This window comes from Sorex araneus, chromosome 1 (genome assembly GCF_027595985.1).
Source record: "Sorex araneus isolate mSorAra2 chromosome 1, mSorAra2.pri, whole genome shotgun sequence".
Classification (NCBI taxonomy): Eukaryota; Metazoa; Chordata; class Mammalia; order Eulipotyphla; family Soricidae; genus Sorex; species Sorex araneus.
Genome location: NC_073302.1, coordinates 221,809,885 through 221,829,334, shown reverse-complemented (window position 1 = coordinate 221,829,334; position 19,450 = coordinate 221,809,885). Strand labels below are relative to the sequence as shown.

At 45.2% G+C, this 19,450-nt stretch overlaps 2 protein-coding genes across 5 annotated transcripts in view; one reads left to right on the top strand and one right to left on the bottom strand.

Annotated features, from left to right (window-relative positions):
* The window catches only part of ATP7B (ATPase copper transporting beta), a 75,597-nt gene extending 73,342 nt beyond the window's left edge, over window positions 1-2,255 (bottom strand). For 2 of the 4 annotated variants that reach the window (XM_055131857.1, XM_055131866.1), the window contains exon 1: window positions 1,801-2,253. The gene's annotated coding sequence lies outside the window, so the exon portion shown is untranslated. Of the gene's footprint in view, window positions 1-1,800 lie in introns of all 4 variants that reach the window. The other 2 variants (XM_055131873.1, XM_004619544.2) reach the window with 2 other exon arrangements.
* Window positions 2,256-2,271: 16 nt separating this feature from the next.
* Window positions 2,272-17,655, top strand: ALG11 (ALG11 alpha-1,2-mannosyltransferase). The gene is made up of 4 exons (XM_004619562.2): window positions 2,272-2,430; window positions 4,516-4,746; window positions 8,232-9,163; window positions 13,334-17,655. Exons 1-4 carry the CDS (start codon window positions 2,387-2,389, stop codon window positions 13,624-13,626), a joined length of 1,500 nt encoding a protein of 499 aa, XP_004619619.1. The 5' UTR covers window positions 2,272-2,386; the 3' UTR covers window positions 13,627-17,655.
* Window positions 17,656-19,450: the final 1,795 nt, after the last annotated feature.

The following is a 19,450-nucleotide window of genomic DNA, read 5'->3' as shown; positions in this document are numbered from 1 at the left end:
CAGGAGCAGCGACAAGCCCCCCTGCCCCTGCCCTCATCCCGACTTAACTCTGGAAATGGGGGAGGGGCGGCGGGGAAACTCCAGGAGCCATCAGCTTTTAAAAAGCACAGTCAGGGATGGGGTGCGGCTGCAGCAAAGCTTCCCTAAGTCCCGGGTTTGATTTCCAGCACCAAAGTCCAACGTGGGGGGTGGCGGGTGGAGTTACATGCAAGGATAGCCACTAAGCAGGTGGTGGGGGGGATGGGTCTCAAAATGCAACAGGAATATTCACAGAAACAAGAAACACTACCCTACAGTGCGGCTATAACCACGGGACACTCGGCCACGGGCACGCTGCTGGGCCGCAGTGTGGCACTGGCGCGAGGGGACCGCTACACACACATCACGTGGGCCCCTGGATACTAGGGGGCCCGCTACAGTCCCGCACACACCACGTGGGCCCCAGATACTAGGGGACCGCTGCACCGCACACACCACGTGGGCCCCCGGATACTAGGGGACCGCTGAAGTCCCCACACACCACGTGGACCCCGCATACTAGGGGACCGCTGAAGTCCCCACACACCACGCAGGGCCCCGGATACTAGGGGACCCGCTGCAGTCCCGCACACACCACCTGGGCCCCAATACTGGCTACCCCAGGCAACCTCGGGGTTACCCCAACAGATACTACAGCCACTACAGCCAGGCGGTCTCCAAAAGACGTTGTTCACAAGGCAAACGTTTGGAGAAACCTGGGCTGGAAGCTGGTCCAGCCGGGGGCCCAGTCTCCAGGCCGCGCTCTCGGCCCGGCCCGGGCACCGCACAGCCCTCGCGCCCCTGGGGGTGACCTCTGAGCAGGGCCAGGGGCCCAACAGCAGGAAACAGCAAAACAAGGCAAACAAGCAACAACGTCAAACCCCGCCGAGCTCACGCAGTACGTGATCTCGGTTGTGTAAAACAAAACCTTGCAAGACACAGAGAAAACCCCGCGAGTCCCTCCAGAGAGACCCTGCACCCGGGCCTGTGCACTCTCGGCTCCTCCACGGCCTCACCAACGCAGGGAGTTCTTAATAAAAAGTAAAGGGTTGTGCAGTGAATTAAAAACGGAAAACAGACCTGCTTTCAGTTCCACACTGTTCGCATTTTTTAAAAAATGGCCCTGACTGGAGGGTAGCACAGCGGGGAGGGCGTTTGCCTTGCACGCGGCCGACCTGGGTTCGATTCCCACAACCCACATGGTCCCCTGAGCACCACCAGGAGTGATTCCTGAGTGCAGAGGCAGGCGCGACCCCTGTGCATCGCCGGGTGTGACCCAAAAAGCAAAAAAGAAAGAAAGAAATAGCCCTGAGATGGATTCAAATTGCTTCTTGAATAATGAAATAATGGCTGGGTGATAGCATCGGGGTCCGAGCACTTCAGCCCTCGTGGGCGAGCAGGACCCGGACCCTGGGCTCCACCTCCCGCGGGCTGCAGCGTCGCTCCCGACCCGGCGCCGAGAGGGAGAGCAGCGCGGGGCTCTCGCTGCTCCTGCCCAGGTGCTGGGCTCCCGAGCCGCGCGTCCCCCTCGGGGCTGCGGGGCCGCCCGCGGGGGACGGGGACACAGGACTCACGCTGCTGCCGGCCCTGTCCCCCCCGAAGATGCACGGCCCGGCGCGGGGGCACCTAGAGCCTGAAGCGCGGCGGACCCTGTGCGGGCGGCGTCTCCCGGGAAGCCACGACCCTGAGCCCGCGGGCCCGTCCTCAAGCCCCTGCCCTGGGCGGCCCGGGGCGCAGAGGGGAGGTGAGAGGGGAGGGTGAGACTCGGACCCTTATCCACACCTCGGCCGGGCCGTGCGCTGCGGACGGGGTCCTCGGGGTCCGGCGTGTGCGCGGGGCGCGGGCGGGAGCGCGGGCTGGCGAGCCGCGCCGACCCCGGCGGGAGATGCAGTTCGCTCACGGCCGCGGCTCCGGGCAGAGCCCCCCACTCCCGGATCCCGGGCGCGCGAGAACGCCGCTGGACGACGGTCGATCAGAGATCGACGGGAGGCGCTGGGAACTCCTAAAGGCCTCCAACGGGCGGCTGGATCCCGTCTGGGGGCGGGAACGTTGGCCTGGGGGCTTCCCGTGGGAAAAGGGGCCCCTAAGGGTGGGCGTGTAAGGCTGTCAATCACAGGCCACGCCCCAGAGCCACACCTCTCATTAAGGCTCCGCCCCCAATGGGTGGTACCAGGACCTGCCACGCCGAAAAAAAATTGTTCACTCCTCCGGAAATTCTATTGGCTAAAGGGCCGTGGGAAGCTACTGGCGGAAACCAATCAAAATACATGCATGTCCTGTGAGGGCGGGAGCAGAGCCGAACTCGGCCCCAAGAGCCAATAGCGGAGCGAGACAGCGAAGCGCTTCCTGAGTTCGGGGGTCGGCGAAGATGGCGGCCGCCGAGGGGTCCTGGTGCCTCTGCGAACTGCTAAGGTGAGAAGCCGTCTACGGGGGTCGTGGAGCTTTCTCTGCTTAGCGGTGCTTTTAAGTCGCTCTTGTAGCCGGAGTTTGAGAGAAGGAGCTCAACGCCGCCGAGTGTCCGTCCCCGCCGGGGTCCCTGTGTGGCTCAGGGCCGGGCTGCAGACGCGCATCGCCCGCGCCGCTCGGGGACTCAGTCTCTCCCTCTCTGCCCCATGTTCCTCGGTCCCTGGCCCTTACGTTCGTTACACCCGCCGTGCGTTACTCACGCTCACTTTCCATTTTTAGAGTCGAACCCCGAGCTGTGCTGTGACCATGGCCCCGGGTTTGGAAGCAAAGGCGAGGCAGATGCCCACCTGAGTTTCCCGCTTTCCATCCAGCGAGACTGTCTCTGTTGCCGTCTGTCACAGACACCGTGGGGACTCCGCGTCCTGACCACCCACCCCGTCCCGGTGGGTGACAGGGACCGCCTGGGCCCAGCGACCCCGGGGGAGTCTGAGATTCCCCGCCCAGCCCGCAGGGGTCAGTGGGTGCCCGCGAGGCCGAGTCGCCGCTGTCGCGTGTCCTTTGGCTGGTCCCAGCGCGCCTCCCTGACGGGGACCTTCCAGCCGCACGTGGGGGCCGCGCCCGTTAGCCCATTCGTGAACACTTTGGCGCCACACGGGAGAAAGCAGGGCTTTAGAGCCGTGCAGCCGCATCGGTGTGTGACTTCTAGTAGAACTGGGGAAACCTAAATTTCATTTCTCTTATCCCAGACATAGAGTAACTGGAAATGAGGAGAGAGAATAAATACCGACTCATTCTCGGGTCACTTTTCTTTTTTAACGTAGGAGCACTGCTATTTATTCGGCCAGAGCTGAGCTCCACATTAAAAAAGGTTTTTTTTAACCGGACATCCATGAGATAGGCCATTACAAAGCTGTTCGTAGTTGGGTTTCAGTCACACAATGATCCAGCACCCACCCATCCTTCCACCAGTTACATTTCCCACCAAAAACGTCCCCTGTTTCCCCACCCCCTGCCCCCACCCTCCCTCTATGGGGGACACTTCCCTTCTTGCTCCCTCTCCTCTTCCTTCTGTGCATTATGGTTTGCAATACAGGTGCTAGGAGGTCATGGTGTTTGTTCAGAGCATCCGGTGTTTTTCCCGGGATGGTAAGGCTGGAGCATTGGGTGGCCGCTTTGGGCTGTGGATATGACCACCAAGGCTTCTGGAAGTGCAGGGAGGTGGGGGAGGCCCATCCCGACCCGAGAAAGCCTGGAGATTGCAGTCACAGAGCCCACATACCAGTACTTATAGCAGAGTATGTCTGGTGAGGTCCATCCTGAGCTGGTGGAGTCAGGCTGGGGGGATAGTGATTTTGGATTGTGGAAGCAGGGGGCTGCTGGGGGCTCTGCTTGGGCGGGCTACCCCATCCCCCTCCAACTTACCCGGGTCCATTGGGCCACGTGTGGGTCCAAGATTAACTGTGGCTTTTGATCTCTTTCAAGAATTATCTATGGGTCTCTGAAATAAGGCCAATAAATGAGCTTGTATAGCTGAGCGGGAGGTGGTTTGTGGGTGTGACTCCCACATATCTAACTTTTGGCTGTTTAATTTCTTGGTAAACTTGGTCCCAAGTTGTTGGGGTCTGGCTATAGGCACAGAGGCAATTTTAGGGTATTAGGAAGCCCGAAGGCACCATCAGGCTGCTGAATAGCACACGCCCCACAGGTACAGGTTGACCTATTGGTGGCTCCATACCCGTGGTGTCATTTGGGGGTGAGATGCCATTCTACATCATGGCTTTAGATTAATAAACTTCATTTTAACTCCCTAATACATCCACGGCAGAGAAAGGTTTTTATTGTTGTTTAAGAATAAAAAGAATATTAAATTGCTCATGTGCTGTAGAGGTTGGAAATAAAAGTGATTTGTACTTTCAATATTGAATATTTAGTAACAATTAGACTTAAAAAGTAAAATGTTTTATTAGTTAGAGTTTCCAAGGTATGAAAATTTCCCCTCTTAGATGCTAATGTGTAAAATGAATATGTAAAAGTAGAATTTGTGATTTTCTTTTCATTCTATTGATTTTCCCCTTTCTCCTCTTGTTTCAGGTTTTTTTATTCATTATTGTACCCTGGGCTAATAGTGTGTGGAATTTTATGTGTGTGGTTGGCCATTTGTCTTTGGGGAATTAGACTACTGCTACACAGAAAGAAAAAGTTGGCATCAACCGGCAAAAATGAGAACAATCAAATGGTGATTGCATTCTTTCATCCTTACTGTAACGCTGGTGGAGGAGGAGAAAGAGTGCTATGGTGTGCTTTAAGAGCCCTGCAAAAAAAGTAGGTATGCATCCTTTTTTTTTTAGCTTATTTGCTCTATTGTTACCGTATCTTAAGAATCTGTACCTATGCTGCATCTCTTTGGGTACCTTCTTCATAGCCAGGAATTTCTTGTATAGTCTTCAATAAGAAAATACTTCTCCCATATGCCACCTTGCCTTTACAATCCCATTGAGTTTTAGTATGTCAAGAAATGGAAATTATCTTTGGGTAATACCCCTTTGTGACATAATTTAGTCAGTTTGGTAGAGTGAAGAGGTTAAATAAAAAAATGAAAATATATGGGGCTGGAGCAATAGCACAGCGGGTAGGGCATTTGCCTTGTACACAGGTGACCTGGGTTCGATTCCCAGCATCCCATATGGTCCCCTGAGCACAGCCAGTGCTAATTCCTGAGTGTAGAGCCAGGAGTAACCCCTGTGCATTGCCGGGTGTGACCCAAAAAGAAAAAAAGAGAAACAAAAAAAATCAATATTGTGAAGCACTTCTTAAATCAGCGGTGGCATGTAGGGAATATGTCTCTGAAAGTGCCTTTATGATATCACTGTCATTTTAATAGTCTTAAGTTATGGAATTAGAGGGAATAGAGTTTAATACATCATTCAATGTTTTAGGCTTCGTCCTCTCCATCCCAAAGTATTTATGATTTCCTTTTAGAAAGGAAAAGCATAGTAATTAATACCATTTGTTCCTTAACCTTTTTTTGATTTTCATTCATTCTCCAAGATGCTCAGAGGCTGCTCCCTGCACTTTGCAGGAAATGGGGGAGGAGAAGTGTAGTAAAATAGAAGTTTCATTATTATTTTATCATATGTGGAGAACTTACCTTTCTTTGGCACCCTACTTGCTACCACAAACCTTCACTCAATTCCGTTGCTTTCACACAACAGCTCCCTTAGCTCTACTTGTCTATATTCTCTTCCCATCCTGACTTACAGTCACTAACCCAGGATTTCTCCCACTCTCTTTGGTAACTCACTGAATACAGGAATTGTCTTAAGTCCGAGCTTCAGTCCCACCTTCTCAAAGGTCCCCCTCTCTACTCCATACCGTTCTTGCCTCATAACTCCGTCCAATAGCTTTGTCTCTTTAGACGGATTATGCAGCTTTGGAGCACAGTACCAAGATCTGATGGTATCTGTACACATACCCCCCAGCAAACTTTATATGCTTCTAAATCAAGGGGGAAAATCCAGATATTATATGCCATGGAAGGTGCTTTTTCATCTTGCTCCTGTTGCATTTTTTTTTCCATCATCCTTCTCTATTCTGTCACATATACGTTACTCTAGCATGCTAAGCTGGGGACATGTGCTGTCTGAATTCCTTGTACTTTTTTGACGACCAAATAATATTCCATTGTTTACATAGTCACACCTCACTGGCATTTCAGTTACTATATGTGACAATGGTCTCAATATACTGTATACTGAGTACTTTACATAACCCTATACTAAATGGTGTTGGTGTACAGAAGGTTATACAGCCCAGGTGTTATATTCTATAACACTGGCATACAGCGAAACATCTAGTAGCATATTTCTTAGAGCATATCCCTGTTATTAAGCAATCATAACTATATATACACCATGTTTTCTTTATTTGTCTGTCAGTGACATCCATATTGTTCAGTTGTTTCTGCATCTCGCTATTGTGAATAATGCTGGAGTGAACACAGGGTACCACATCTTTCCAAGTTACTGTTTTTTTTTTTTCTTAAACAAGGAACTCGGCAGTGGAATTGGTGTCCTATGGTAGTTCTATTTTTAATTTTATGAGGAAATGCTTTTTTGTTAGTCATTGTGACTATCCTAATGCATTTTCCTACCAAGTTCAAGAAGTCCCTTTTCCCACATCCCACTGACACTTTTATTTCTTGTCTTGCGAAGATATGAGGTGATATCTCACTGTGGTTTTGATTGGCAGTTCCTCAATGTTTAGCAAAGTTGAACATCTTTTCATATACTTGTTAGTCATCTGTTTTTTATTTGGTAAAATGTTCATAACTTTTGGGGGCCGGAAAGATAATACAATGGGTAAGGTATTGCCTTGCGTGCCTTGCCTTGTATGCGGCTGACCCAGGTTCCATCCCTAGCACCTGATATGATCCCCTGAGCACTGCCAGGAGCGATCCCTGAGTGCAGAGCCAGGAGTAACCCCTGAGCACCGTTGGCCAAAGGCAAAAAAAAGAAGAAGAAGAAGAAGAAGAAAGTTCATACCCTCTGCCCACTTTTTAACCAGAATTTAGGGGGTGAGGGAACTCAGGGTTTTTTTGTGAAGTTTTGGGTGTTGTTGTCTTCACTTTTGAGTTACATGATTTCTTTCTGTATTTTGAATATTGCCCTTTTCTTTGATTGCAAATATTTTCTCCCACTATAGAGATTACCTCTTCATTTTGTTGATTTTATTTGCCATTCAGAGGGTTTTTTGTTTGATGTTATTCTACCTATTTTTGCTTTTGTTGCCTTTGACTTTGGTATCATTTCCAGAAAAAATATTGCCAAGCCCAGTGTTAGGATACTTCCAGTCTAAATTCTCTTCTGCTTTTTATACTTTAGAAAAAGCATTCTGGCTACTGGGCTCCCAGGAAGGAGGAAAACATTGACAGTCTTACTTATTTTTCACATCATTTTACCTTATCTAATTATGATGCAGGTACAAGATCTACCTTAAAACTTCTGATAATTGGGGGCTAGAGAGATAATACAACAGATAAGTCACTCACCTTGCACATGGGTGACCAGGTTTGATCCCCAGCATACAATATGGTCCTGTGAACACTGCCAGGAGTGAGCCCTGAGTACAAAGCCAGAAGTAAACCCTGAATACTGTTCGATGTGGCCTTAAAACAGAAAAACCAAAACCTTTGCATTTCTCAGATAAAAACAATGACTAAAGTTTTAATGTATCCTATCTAACAATTGGCTTAGTGAATTTTAAGTATTATATTTTTAAGCATTTCATTATTATTTTTATACTGAGAAAATTATAATAAAAAATTTAATGTTCTATTAAAGTTAAAACATCTTATTTCTTTGCTTATAAAACTACATGAAACATCTTACAGTTTAGGTTATGAGTCCTACTCAGCAGTGCTCAGGGTTTACTCCTGACTGCTCAGGAGTCATTCCTGGCAGTGCTCAGGTGACTCCATGCAGTGACATAGGTGGGACAGGGGTCAGCTCTGTGCAAAGCAAGCACCTTCACCTCTGTATTAGCTCATCAGGCCCCCCAAAATCTTATTCTTATCAGCAATTTTTGTTGATCACTATTCTCTGTGAAACTCTTAGTATAGGAAATCACAAAGAACTAATTGTCTCATTTGGAAGAAAAGTATTTTAGTTGAAAGATGGTAGAAAATGCAGGAGAGAATAGGGTCAGTAACCCCCAGATAAGATTGTTTATGACCATGAAAAAATAATTATCTACAACTTTTTGCTTGATTTGAACCTAAACAAATGAAAGTCTGTTGTGTTCCATTCTAGGTATCCTAAAGCGACTTACGTTGTTTATACTGGTGATGCTAATGTCACTGGTCAGCAGATACTAGAAGGAGCTTTTCGAAGATTTAACATCAGATTAACTCACCCAGTGAAGTTTCTTTTCCTACGGAAACGCTACCTCGTGGAGGATTCGCTCTATCCTCACTTTACCCTACTGGGCCAAAGTCTTGGGTCCATTTTACTTGGCTGGGAAGCTCTGATGCAGTGCGTTCCTGATGTTTATATTGATTCAATGGGATATGCTTTCACCCTTCCTCTGTTTAAGTATTTAGGTGGCTGTCAAGTTGGAAGCTATGTTCATTATCCCACTATCAGCACAGATATGCTCTCTGTAGTGAGGAATCAAAATGTGGGCTTTAATAATGCAGCTTTCATTACTCGGAATCCTTTTCTCAGCAAACTGAAGCTCATCTATTATTACTTATTTGCTTGTGTTTATGGGCTTGTTGGTTCTTGCAGTGATGTAGTCATGGTCAACTCTTCTTGGACTCTAAACCATATTCTCTCACTATGGAAGGCTGGAAATCGCACTAACATCGTTTATCCACCTTGTGATGTGCAAACATTTCTGGACATTCCTTTACATGAGAAAAAGACAAACCCAGGACACTTACTGGTTTCTGTCGGTCAATTCCGGCCAGAAAAGAATCACCCTTTGCAGATCAGAGCCTTTGCTCAATTGCTGAAGAAGAAGGTGGCTGATTCCCTTCCTTCCCCTAAACTTGTCCTGATTGGAGGTTGTCGTAACCAAGATGATGAACTTCGGGTAAATCAACTAAGAAGACTCTGTGAGGATCTCGGCATTCAGGATGATGTGGAATTTAAAGTAAACATCCCATTTGATGAATTAAAGGGTTACTTGACCGAAGCAACAATAGGTCTGCATACCATGTGGAATGAACATTTTGGAATTGGTGAGTTTGTTCTTTTAAACGTTTTGTTTAATTCCATTAAATGCACATTTTAGGTTAACTTGATCAAATGATGATACTCTGGAAGTTTTCATTAATACTAATTCTCTTTCCCTCATTCACTAAGTCTTTTGAGGTTTTGTAAGACATAAAAATACATGTTCTGTAATAATAGCTGATTTTTATCACACTCACTTTTTTTTAAATCACACTCTATGGAGTCACTTTTTAAGATCTTTACAAATACTGTCTGTTCTATTTAAATTGCCTTGCTTTTAATTTAGCCTTTTTGTTTGTCCCAGGAAAAGAGAAGAGGGAACAGGTGGAATCTACTTTGGTTATGAATTATGCACATATTCGTAGATAATTTTATTCAACATGTATTTCTCAGGTGCCTCAGACTGCCATAAGTTAAAAGGAAAATAGGAAAACATAAAAGTGAAGTATCTGTACTCCGATTTCACTCATCCTCTTTTCTCTGCCTACTTAGTAGCAGGAGATGCAGCCCAATCTTACCTGTGGACTCTTGCTAGTGGACACAGACCCTTTGCATTTCCAGTGCTTTGTTTCCCTGAGTCAGAACAATTACTCCCAGTCCCCTTGGTGGGTACAGGGCCTGTTGCTGCACCATGGGAGCCATTTGAGGCTACCCGCTCTGGTAATGGGACAGTCATCAGTGCAGTGCAGTGTCCTGCTAGAGGAAGGACCCAAGAGATCACCTGCTGTAGAGGTGTGGCCTCACAGGACAGTTGCCACAGAAAATGGTGTGAGCGGGGCCTTAATAGCCATCAGGAGTGAGCGCTGCGGAGGACAGAGTATCCGGGCATGACAGAATAGCGTTAGAGGCCTCTTCAGGGACTGGCACAACAGCTAGACAGACCCTGGAGAGCTGCTCCGAGGCCACATCAGCCCGTGGGGAAAGATGGAAGAATTTCGAGTCTCAGGTTAAGCTTCCTGTGTCTTGATGTCTATTTCGGCTGTCCCGTGAGGAGCTGGGTGGACAAGCAGCCAGGCCCAGCTGCTGGGAACACTCCGAGCAGGACACGGAACACGCTTGAGGGGGACTGAGGAGTCATGTTGAACAGGACAGTGTTAAGGAAAGGAGAAAGGAGTCAGGCACAGCTGCCCAGTGCCCTGGTTAGGGTCACCATGACCGGTGTGGACTTCACCTAGAGAGGAATCCAAGAGGCAAAGCAGTGAATGAGCCAGGTTTGGGCAGGCAAATGTGTTGTGGTGAGACTCAGAAGCACAGGCAAGGGACCTAGTCGGGAAATATGGCCGCAGCCTCCGTGGAGGTGAACAGGATTGGCTGGGGAAGGGGGCAAGCATGTGCAGATGCTGAGAGGGGTAAGGAGGAGAGGAACAGGTGAAAGCTGGTGGGCCCGCCGTCCTGGAGAGCTGGGGAGAGGGGAAAGGGCAGCAGAGTCCCGGGCTGCTGCCCGGGGTGGGTGACACTGCCAGAGACTGGCTAGAGCAGGGTCCTTGGGGGAGAGGGAGAAAGAGGTGAGAGGTGGCAAGTTGAGTGTTAAGAGGAGGTGCGCAAGTAGAGTTAGTGCATGCAAACCATGCTACCCCCTGATGTACCTGGAAGGGAAATGAAGGAAGAGCCATAGCTAGACCACGGCTAGAAGAGGGTTTGGATGGGGAGGAGTAAGAAAGAGTAGAGAGATGGTGAAAAGGGAAGAGAGAGGGAAAGAGAAAAGAGAAGAGAGAGAGAGAGAATGTTGACATGTTTCTATGTTGATTCTATGAGTTTTAATTGGCATAAAGTCTAATAAGAAAGGCCAGGAGGAAAGGTGGGAGATCCTGCAGGGGTGGGGGCGTTGGGGGGAAGGCTTATAATTAGTGACATTGGGGAAGTGGCGCATTTCTCTAGGCATCCTCAGATTTTCAAATATGAACTCCCATTTAGAAAGTTCTGTTCAGGCTTCACACGTGTCAGAGAAACAGGTGTGAGATATAACTTCTCTCCCGTATGCTAAGTTGGTATCAGTTCTGTAATACCCTTTGGAGACGTGAGAGAACATGACATTGATTCAGGTTTTAAAGGGCTTGATTTTCTCTAGGCATGTGGCAGAGAACTGCTGGCCAGAACATTACATTCGTCTGCATCATTTGAGAGAAACAACCAAAACTCTCATAGAGTTCAGCCTTGCAGGTTGTTGGATAACATGGGTTTATCCTTGCTCCTCCTGCAGGGAGCTCAGGTTTATTGAGTTACTCCCACAACAGTGCTCCTGAAGCACACCAGATTCCATCAGGCATTAATGATCCTGCATTGCTTTTCGATTTCCTCTATGTCCTGTATTTGGTTTAGCAGTGTTGTTTTTGAATAGACAGGAAGACAGTTAATGCTGTGCTTTGTAACATGGGAATCAACTGACTCCTGGGCATCCATCATATTTACCTGACTTAAGCCCTTACTTCCTAACACCCCCATCGAGGGACAAGGATGGACCCAGGACAAACTGTAAGCTACCTTGGCATCAAAAAGGGACAAGCTAAGTGCCATAAGAAGTATAATAAGTTAAGAGCACAGTCATGCACAAACTCTGTCATGACCCCAAAAAAAGTAACTGAATAAGGACCCTGCTGAGGTTAGGAAAGACTAACCTGGCCTGAGGACTGTGGTCTGGGTAGTAGTGAGATGTCCCCAGAGAGAGACAACCTTTAAGCTTAATATATCTCTTACTGTGTTCATACAGAGTGACTAGGAATATTATAAGAAGAGATTTAGTATGATTGTTTAAATGGATCACTAGCTGAGGAAGGGAGAAAACAATATACCCTAGGTGGAATCACGCCCTTGAGCAGATCTCCTAGTAATCTGGAGTGCTGAACCCTCAGATGAGAATTTGTCCTTGAGTTAATCCCCTAGAACTTCCCCTGAAGGAGTGGCTTTACCTCTGTTTGCTGTTATGACAATACCCAACCTCACTATGTGTACCCCACCCTTCGTGGTTTCTGTGTGACTATGCTGCAAGGAGGGTGGGGGGAGAGATCTAACTATGTTGGGGAGTAACAACACTGTAATGGGGCAAAGGAGAAATAAGGACGCTGCAGAAGAAAAGAACTACCCTGGGGAGGAAACAACTATGCTAAGAAGAAAGAAGCTGTAAGGATGAGAATGGAATAAACAGTCCCTGGTTACCGACCAGCCTGGGGCCCGATTCGTCCATTCCCCCATTGCCCCATCCTCTGTCCGTCCATCTGCCGCCACGGGCCAAGGGCGAATGCTCACATCCCTAGCACCACACTCTTTGAACTCACAGAATTGTACACAGTCATCTCAGACTTGCCTGAATTTCAAACAAGTAAACACCAGTACCAGTGTCCTACTCCAAGGCTTTTCCTTTTGTCTTCTAATGCTGCCATTTGATCTCTTAAAATTTGACTTTTGACAATTTTTTTACTCCTTTTATCTTTCGGTCCATTAATTATCTACCTTCTGGCAGCATCTTGTCTTCTGCTTCATTACCTACAGTGTTGTATTTACTATTCTTTCATAACCTGCCTGTTTTCATTAAGAACTAAGCAATATTACTGTGATGTTTTGGGAGATAAAAAACTAAAAATTCTTTACATCATGAAAGTTAAATGATCAAATTTATGGGCATACAGATGTTTAATTGCATCTCTCATGAATCTCTTGGGCTGGAGCGATAGCACAACAGTAGGTCGTTCGCCTTTCATGCAGCCGACCTGTGTTCAATTCCTCCGCCCCTCTCAGAGAGCCCGGCAAGCTACCAAGAGTATCGCGCCCACACGGCAGAGCCTGGCAAGCTACCCGTGGTGTATTGGATATGCCAAAAACAGTAACAAATAAGTGTCACATTGAGAGAGGTTACTGGTGCCCACTCGAATAAATCGATGAGCAACGGGATGACAGTGACAGTGATGAATCTCTTAAAAGTTTCTAAGGATGGACTGGAGAGATGGTACAGCAAGGAAGGCACTTGCCTTCCATACGGCTGATCTGGCTTTGATCCCCAGCATCCCATCAGGTCCCCCAGAATTGTCAGGCATGATCCCTGAACATAGCTTTGCTAGGAGTAACCTCTGAGTATTGCCAAGCGTGGGCCACAAACAACAACAAAAAATTTAAAGAGTTTTGTTCATCTTTGTTTTCATAAACACAGACACTTAAAAGCTGCTCTGATTTTGTTTTCTCAGGAATTGTCGAGTGCATGGCAGCCGGCACGATCATACTTGCCCACAATTCAGGGGGTCCAAAGCTTGACATTGTGGTTCCTCACGAAGGAAATATAACTGGCTTTCTGGCTGAGAGCGAAGAAGGATATGCTGAGACCATGGCTCATATTCTTTCTTTGTCTGCGGAAAGGAGACTTCAAATCAGAAGCAATGCCCGCGCATCTATAAGCAGGTTCTCTGATCAGGAGTTTGAAGTGACATTCTTAGCGTCTGTGGAAAGGTTATTTAAAGATTGCCATGTCCATACAAACTAAAGCATTTAATATAAATGATTAAATGCCTTCATATGTTAATATTTTTCTTAAGTCATTCCCTGCTGTAATAAAGTCAACGTAAGCAATGCTTTCGACATGTATTAAAATCAAGGTATTTATTTTCATGAAAAAGGGAAAAATTACCTAATGGGCAAAGATCATCTTAATAGTTAGATTAGTATTTGGTCTCAAAATTCTGAAATTTATGAGTCTAAAAAGGAAAAGTGAATAATTTAATGTTGCTAATTTATACTTACCAAATTCTATGTATGAAATCATTTTACTTTAAAAACCAAAAAAATTCTTTTTAGAAAAAGGAAATATTGAAAGAAAACTGATCATTGGTAGTTGATTAGTCCTTTAGAAATATACTAACATTATGGAACAGAAGACTTTGGGCCAGAGAGGTAGTAGAGCGGGTAGGGTATTTGCCTTGCACGTGACTGACCTGGATTCAATCTTTGGCATCTTGTATGGTTCCCTGAGCACCTCCAGGAGTAATCTCTGAGCACCCTCAGGAGTTCAGAGCTAGGAGTAACCCCTGAGCATTGCCGAGTGTGACCCAAAAATAAAAAACAGAGACAGGAAAGAAAAGAAATTTTAAGTAGACTTTATCATGTTTTCAAGCCACAGACTAGCCACAGTCTGACTGTCATTGCGGTAGCAGTGTGTGGAGGCATGTGGGGGCCAAGGTACCGCCGGGAATCCCTTCTCTTCTGAAGGGCTTGTGAGAATAGCTGATCAGTGCTTAGCCCTATCAGTACATCCTCCCTGACTTTCTGACTTCTTTATATTGCCTCAATTTTGAGGCTAGACAGCATTTTTGGTTTTGTATGAATCAAGTTCTATTGATTTACTCCTTGTTTACAATATTGTAAAGTTTTAGGCATGCAGTTGCACCCCTCTATGCATGTGTGTCTCCCCCCCACCTCCCCGCCCCAATGTTCCAGGGCCATCACACCAGCACAGTGACCTACCTGTGCTTCTCACCACCTTTGCCCTCTGGGAACCACCATAGTTTTCACCAAGTCATTTTTGTCGTGTTTGGCCAGTTTGTTTGCTTTGTTTATTTATATTCCAAAGAAGCAAAAGCTCATAAATGTCTTTCACTTCCTGATTATTTTGTCCAGCAATGTCACTTCATATTCCATTCACATTGTTGCAAAAGGTGCAAACAATTTCATCTCTTTCAGTAGCCAAACATTCTATTAAAATCTGTTACACCAATTTCCTGATCAAGTCACCCATCATAGAGGCATTTTGCTCAGTTTCATGTTTTAGATATTGTGAATGGCATTTCTAGAGCACAGGAGTACATTTGTGAGGTTTTTGAGATTTTTTTGTTTTTTTGGTGGGAGGGCATTTGGGACTCATACCCAGAGGTGCTTAGAAATTGCTTCCAGCAGTACTTGGGGGATCATGAGCTAGGGTTTGGACCAAAGGTTCCCCTATGTAAAGTTTGTGCTCCAGCCCAGTGAATCATCTTCCTGACTCCCATTTTGGTGTTTCTATGAATTTTCGTTTATTTTTTGCAGTGCCTAGCTAGGGTCAAACCCAACTGTCAAGACAAGCAATCTATCACTGATCTGCAATCCACGCTCTGATTTTAGCTCTTTTTAAGGACGCTCCATCTTCTGTCCCATCGAGGCTTCACCCATTTACATTCCCAACAACAGTGTCCCAGAGTTCCTTTGTCTCTACACCCTCACCCACGCCTCTCTACAAATAAGTGAACTTAAGTATTTTCCACATGCCATGAGCCACCTTTGTGTTTTCTTTGGAGAAGTGTCTGACCTTTTCCAAATATTTACATTGGTTGTATTTTGTTATCAAGTTGTATGCATTAAAAAGCTGCAAGTCAGCTTTAAGTCTTTTAGACAGTGGTCTTCAACCATGGATCCACAGGTGTGCGTAGGTGAGGAGAGCTGAGACTGTCTTGGTTAGTACTGCCAGTCTGTGTCAGTAGGCAGATAGCTGGTCCACAGGTGTAAAATGATTGAAGAGTGCTGGCTCAAGAGGTAAGTGAGCACATCCCAGCATATTGTTTCCAGACAGCGATGATATAGCATACATCTCCATCCACACACTATGCTAACAGCATCACCAAGAAAGAATATGTGGTAGGTGACAGAGCTCTTATTCAAGCTAGAACCCACATCACTGTCACTGTCACTGTCATCCTGTTGCTTATCGATTTGCTCGTGCAGGCACCCTAGTAACGTCTCCGTTGTGAGACTTGGTGTTACTGTTTTGGCATATCAAATATGCCACGGGTAGCTTGCCAGGCTCAGCCGTGCAGGCGAGATACTTTCGGTAGCTTGACAAGCTCTCCGAGAGGGGCGGAGGAATCGAACCCGGGTTGGCTGCGTGCAAGGCAAACACCCTACCTGCTGTGCTATCGCTCCAGCCCCAACAGCATCCAGTATTATAAAATGATGCTGTGAGCATTAGACTAGCAGAAACTAGCCTTAGCCTCAGTTCTGTCTTGTACAAGCATAGGACCTTGAGACACTGCAGTTGTTTCTGATTCTCAGATTGTTAGGTTCACATTCTCAATTATTTATAATCTGGACATGGTAATACCAGGCCTCATTGCCTTTTAGACTTGTGAGAGTAACAAGAAGAGGTATCAATATGTAGCAAATGTCTTCTCTATTTTCTTCAGTGCATTATGACGATATTCTTGGTACTAAGCCAAGTATGGAATCAATATACTGTTTAATTGGCTTTCTAACCTGAATAATTATTCATGGAAACATGAATATAGGTGTTCACAGATACGGCTACAGACATGTTCAACTTCTGGCTTTTCTTCATACCTGGTTCATTTTAGTTCTGTGCAGTGACCGTCCAAGTCTGACACATCTTTGTGTTAAATTACTATGAATGAGGCCTAATTTTCAAACCTAATCACTTCTTATTCATTTATCCTGCTAGCCAGCCTCATTATCTACTCTCTGTTACAGTGTTGACTCATGTGCTGACCCAGCTCTGTCATCAAATCAGAGAGCAACTAAAGTGGGTACAATCCTGACACCATCATAGCTTTGTGCTGGAGATGGTTCAACTTAAGTAAGAAAGGCAGGTGGACACTAGCCTGGGAAGAAACCCCACAAATGTTACCACTTTCACCTTTACAGATCATAACAATATAAAGAACTTAAAACTTTCCCAGTCTAACAAAGGTAATGTTTAATGACAAGATTGGGATTATGTAGGATTTTTCTTTAGTTTGTTTTTTGAGGTAAGATTCAAGCCATTGTCCACTTAGCCTGTCCAACTTCCCAGAGAAAATTGTGGAACAAAACTAGAAAATTGAGATAGTCAGAAAAACAAAGTAGAGAACAGAGTAAAGGAAGAAAAGATCCTGAAATTTCATATAATGTTTTCTAAGACGGTTTCTTCAAAATGATGCTCATTTATCACAGCCTAGTATTAGAAAACAGCATGTGTATATATTTTCACTTTTGTTGTTCCTAATGTGGTATTACATGTTTGTTATTAAATGACTGGTACTATAACAAATGTCGGAACAATATGTCAGGTCCTATTTGTTTGAACTGTACATTCCTGTAAGACTCTGCCTTTCAGTACTCCAGATGCTGTTTTAGACCCGCAGCTGTGGCGATTCATAATCTTATTTCTGGTTGTACATAATAGAGTTCGTGTCACATGTCCTGTTCTTTGTAATAGCAATTTATCTGAATATCAATTTAGACTTAATAAATACAAACATCTATTTATATCTAAATGTGATTTAAAGAAGTGATTTTCATCTTAGATACTTTCCTAATATGATGTATTTTATATCCTCAAGGATCATCCTTCAAATAATTCTGAATTACTTGTTTTCTTTATTAATATTTCAAAGCTCCGTAAGTCAGAGGGTTTTGTATTTCTTTTTGCTTTTTTAATGAAAGAAAAAGAAATTGGGCAAAACAAAACTGTTTCTACTCTTGTACCCAAAGAAGAATCAGTTGTCAAATCTAATAGACTTTTTTCTTTCAAATAAATATTTCAGAAATACCACTACAGAGCTTTGTACACATTATTTTAATAATTTTCAGGATATTTTATAATGTCACAGACAAGTTGGTGAGGATCCAGTGTTATTAGTTATTTCAGAATATTTGTATTAATTATACAAATAAAACATAGGCTCCAACACTGATGTGAATAAATGAATGTATCTGTGCCTAATCTGTTAATGGGTGCAATACAGAAATGCTTTCCATTCCATAGCCACAGCAATAAATTAGGCACATTATTAGAATCAACCATGCCTGTTCCTTTGCTCTTTCCTTACATTTCAAGACATTCTTGTTTTTTTTTTTCTTTTTGGGGGGTGGGGGTCACACCCGGCGATGCTCAGGGTTTACTCCTGGCTTTGCACTCAGGAATTACTCCTGGCGGAGCTGGGGAGACCATATGGGATGCAAACGCCCTGCCTGCTGTGCTATCGCTCCAGCCCCACATTCTTGGTTTTTAAGAAACATCAGTTCCAATATTCTAGAGCTATGTTCTCACTTGGATTATATATAAACATTACAGAACACTTAAAAGGGAGATTATGAATGATACATTTATTGGTGTCATATAAATAGTGATCAAATTGGTAACTATCAAAGATTTACCAAGATGCATGATGAGGGGGGAGGGTGTTGTGCATTTTTTTGTTTGTTTGTTTGGTGTAAGGGATCAAATTCAGGGGCTCATACATTTGAGATGCAAAGGTATTTTTTTTAATGTTTTTAAAAAATATATCCAGGTAGTCATGATTTTTAACTCAACAGCTACAGCTAAAACCTAAAACCAGAGTTAACTAACCCGAATTGTATTTCAAGAACAAGATTTAGGAGTCAGGGTTTCTCAGCTGGAACCATATGTCCCTCTGTGGGCCCCCAGGTGAAAATTGTGTCAGTGAGAACATGGGCCATGGCATAAAACTGAAAGGCCTGACAGGAGCAACAGGAAGGAGGCAAGGATGAGCGGGGCCATCAGCAGCAAAAGGCTGAGGTGGCAAATCTCCAGAATCCAATCGCTCCCGTGCTCATGGCCAGTTTTCACAGGCTCAGAACTCAAGCCTCTCATGCATGAGAATGAGTCAGCTGAAAAACCCAGCATGCAGGTTTTGTGACTGAAATCTTCAGGCTCACCCGGAGTTGAGAATGGGAACCCTCCTCCATCTCCCTGTGCTTCCAGGAGCCTGGCAGCCACACCCACAAACTCCCATTGGCCCCCTATAAGCTCATTAATGGCCATGACCCAGAGACTCACAAATAAATCTCGGAAGAGAGCAACATGCTGCAGAGATGCCTCTGGACCCCAGAGTCACCATCCAGTTAAAAATTTAACTCCAGCTTTATCACCAGATTTAAAATTTTAGAATTCTTGGATATCTCATACTGTGCCACTGATATTCCAAGAGTAGCATACCCTATTGGATGAGGTGTAAAGTAGAAGGAAACTGATCTTGATAAAAAAAAAAATACATATTAGCACACAAGGCTCAACCTGTAACATGTTAGTGATCTCTTAGGGGTTAAATGGCTCCAGGGTGAACTACAATAATTTTCACGCACTTTGCTCTTAGGAAACTTTTTGGATTGTTTTTTGCAGATTATTTATAACAATACAAAATAAATTATCTAAGATTAGCCTTTGGGGCAGGGTGGTGGTGGGAAAATTCAAAGTAATGGTGGTAGTATGGTTTGATGGTAATGGGATTAGTGTTGGAATATTGAATGTAATAAATTATTGTGAACAACTTTTAAAAAAAAATCACTGCATCACTGTCATCCCATTGCTCATCGATTTGCTTGAG